This window comes from Mus pahari, chromosome 3, assembly GCF_900095145.1.
Source record: "Mus pahari chromosome 3, PAHARI_EIJ_v1.1, whole genome shotgun sequence".
NCBI lineage: Eukaryota > Metazoa > Chordata > Mammalia > Rodentia > Muridae > Mus > Mus pahari.
In genome coordinates this window covers 131,108,975-131,112,458 of record NC_034592.1, presented here as the reverse complement: position 1 = coordinate 131,112,458, position 3,484 = coordinate 131,108,975, and the positions used below count along the sequence as shown (strand labels likewise).

General features: G+C 46.1%; 1 protein-coding gene across 1 annotated transcript in view; it reads left to right on the top strand.

Annotated features, from left to right (window-relative positions):
- The window catches only part of Napb (NSF attachment protein beta), a 45,723-nt gene that overhangs the window by 26,753 nt on the left and 15,486 nt on the right, over positions 1-3,484 (top strand). The window contains exons 4-5 of the mRNA XM_021194283.2: positions 923-969; positions 1,104-1,181. Of these exons, the coding sequence (XP_021049942.1) occupies positions 923-969; positions 1,104-1,181 (125 nt within the window). The remainder of the gene's footprint in view (positions 1-922; positions 970-1,103; positions 1,182-3,484) is intronic.

The following is a 3,484-nucleotide window of genomic DNA, read 5'->3' as shown; positions in this document are numbered from 1 at the left end:
TAATCATCATCATCATCATCATCATTATCACCATTTTGAGGCCTTCTTTCAAAAAAAAAAAAAAAAAAAAAAACCACTGGAAAGGAACTTGGTGATGTGGAACACCGGGCCTTAGTGGTGCCTGTCTGTTTTCCTGTAGTCTGTAAGGTGTAGTGGTGAACGGACATTTTAAAATACACTTTAGGGAGCGGTTGCTTCTTGTTTTTGTTCTTCTAGTCACTTTTCTGTTTCTCCTGTTAAGCCTCCTCCTTCTGCTTCTTTCAGCCACACTTTTCTGTGACAGGAAACTTTCTGGCTCACTGTTTTAAGAAATGATATAAGTTATTAGGATTGTCATCTTGAAGTTTTCCCTTCGTTAAGCGGAATACCGAGACCATTTTGTTAGGTTAGCATACTGAAAGTCAGCGGCTTTGAACAGTATACACATTTACATACAACTTAAAAGAAGAACAAGTATTTCAAAGGGCTTTAAATGTTGGCCACCTGAAGAATGGAGACCATTGAAATAGTCTTTTTCTTGTGAAAAAGTGATATTTCCCAAAATGAATATAGACACACATGATATTAATGAAGACTACATTTACCCTGTGTAGTAGCAGGTGTAATTTATCAATGTTGGTGGCAATCCCTGTGGTCTTGTTTCATTTGTAATATAAGCTGCCACCTGAATGGACCCACTAAGAGTTACTAAGCCAAGATTACTGCAACACTGCTTTTAAATACCAGTGCAGCTGCTGGGAACAAAGCCACACTAATGAATCTGTATTGTGCATGATTGTGTCTGCTCCTACTAACCAGCCTGCCCACCCTCCACTTCAAATTGTGCCTCCTTACCATCAGTAGCAGCCAGGAATCGGGCTCAGCTGAACCCTCTTTCACTGAATGAACTTTTCATTGTTTTTCTTAAATGCCAACGCTTCAGAGGCTATCAACTGCTTAAATGCAGCCATCGACATTTACACAGACATGGTAAGACATTGCATTGCTTGAATGGCTGTGGGGTGGAGTCCTTAAGCTGCTTTAGAGTTGTACTTTTTCTTGTTCCTAAACTGGCTGGTGTTTGTGTAGGTGAAGCAGGTGTGTAACTCTGTTTTCTCCCCTAGGGGAGGTTCACAATCGCAGCCAAGCACCATATCACCATTGCCGAGATCTACGAAACGGAGCTGGTGGACATTGAGAAGGTGAGCCCTGAACACACACGGTGCAGATGGTAGATGCTTGGCCTCTGACTTGGCTGGTTCAGAATCATTCCAGGTGTCCGGGCGGAGTCTTCCTAGGCCTCACTGGCTGAGAAAGGGGCTGCTTGCCAGGAGTGCCTGAGATTCACCTAGCTCACCTGTTGTTTGTGCTTTGGCCCGTGCCAGAGTGGTCAGAAGACCTTGCACCTGTCTAGTGCAGCGCTCTGAGGCGCTGGAGAAGCTGAAGGCAAACTGCAGCTTCGCTCAGCACTACCCTCTCAGCATCGCTGCTCTTACCATGTCCCGCTTGGCCAGCTTTTCTTCTCAGGTACCACAGTCATCTCTGAGCCAGCAGGTCTTAGACTGCATTCTCTTCTCAGGTGCCACCCCTACCCCTAGTCTCTGGTTGCCCTTTCTCTAGTTCCATCTAGCTTGTGAAGAGTTTCTGTGGGCACTTTTCTCACTACTCCAGTGTCTCAGCTCTTCTTAGCACCTTGTCCCCAGTTTTCTGCATCAGTAACAGTACTCCCCAGCTGGTCTCCCACATCTGCTTCCTCTTCCCTCAGTTCTCTCCCACAGCAGAACAGCCACAGTGAGCCTCGATACTTGTGTGTCAGCCTGCCTCTGCTTATAGTCTTTTTTAAAATATTCATTTTATATGTACGGGTATTTTGTCTGTATATATGTGCCCTTGGAGGCCAGAGGAGAGGGTATCAGATCCCCTGGAATTGTAGTTACAGGTTTGTTTCTTCCTGTGGGTGCTGGGAACCAGAACTGAGTCCTTGGAGAACAGTTGGTGCTCTTGACCACTGTGCCATCTCTCCAGCCACTGTGTGCAGTTTTTGTTGGCACACCCTTAGGAGGAGCTGGAGACCTGGCATTAGTTGTCATGACCAAGTTGCTCCTCTCACCCCACTCGTGTACCCCTAGGACCTCAAGTTTCTCATATTCTCCTGCTCTGTCCACCTTACTCTAGCCCTTCAGCTTCCATGCTGTGTTCTGCCTTCCTGCCCTTGGGCCTGGGTACCAGCCATTCCCTCTGCCTGCCTAGCTCTTCGTCATACATCCACAAGCTGACTCCTTGTGTCCTTTATCACCTCTTCTAGCTCCTGACCCCCTAGTTAAGAGTGTAGACCTCAGGAATACTTCTATAATCCTTACTCACCTTTTCACCTTATTTTACAGCCACATAGCACCTCTCATCTGTGGCATGTACTTGCTCATGGTTCTGGTGTTTCTGTGTCCTCATACCTCTGGTCTTATCATATCAGCAGAGTTCTGTCTCTGACTTTCTGATAGGTCCCAAAGTCCAGGACATAGTAGGTTCTTAACAAATACTCATAAGTAAGTATGCATACTGTGCCCCATCTCTGGCCTAGTCACAAATCCAGGAAGCATCTGAAACTGAAGTCATACCAGCTGCCACATTTGGTGGGTACACAGAATTTGTTTGCCATCGTTTCATTATGTTCACCCCCAACACACACACACACACACACACGCATATACATACATACATACATACATACATATATACATACATACAGAGAGAGAGAGAGAGAGAGAGCGCAAGAGCGCCACACTCCCTACTCTTTTCTGAGGAAGCTCTGGCCTTGCTTTAAAGAAGGCTACCCCACATGTGTAATGTGGAAGAGAGGGGTGAGTCAAGTCTGCAGTTGTTCTCTGGTATAGTATCAATAAAGAAATGAGGCCCACATGTGTAATGTGGAAGGGAGGGGTGAGTCGAGTCTGCAGTTGCTCTCTGGTATAGTATCAATAAAGAAATGAGGGGGACAGGTCAGCTGTGACTAGGCCTTAATTTTCTCAGCAGTTGGAATGGGCATTGTCTTTTTACTGGGTTGAGTGGATCTTTCGGATGATGTGGGATGTGTACAGACATCATTTTGGGTTGCTTCTAGGCCCATAGAAGTCAGAAAGGAAAAAAAAAAAAAAAAGAAGTCAGAAAGGCCCCTGGCCTGACAGTCAGAAGAGCACTCTGGTTGGTCTGGAACCCGTTCGTTGTACCAGGGGATGTTTTGCATCACTGCTTCACTACACGGGCTCCACGGGGTGGCGGTGAATGAAATGACTTCTAGTGCTTTTGGTTTGTCATGGTGGCCCCTTGAGCTTCTATTGCCTGGTCTCTTTCTGTCATTCTGTGAATTAACCAGTAGGTGGCACCTTTTTTCACTGATGCATCTTGTTCTGTTGAAAGTAATTTAAGAAATAAAGACTGAGCCGGGCGTGGTGGCGCACGCCTTTAAACCCAGCACTTGGGAGGCAGAGGCAGGCGGATTTCTGAGTTC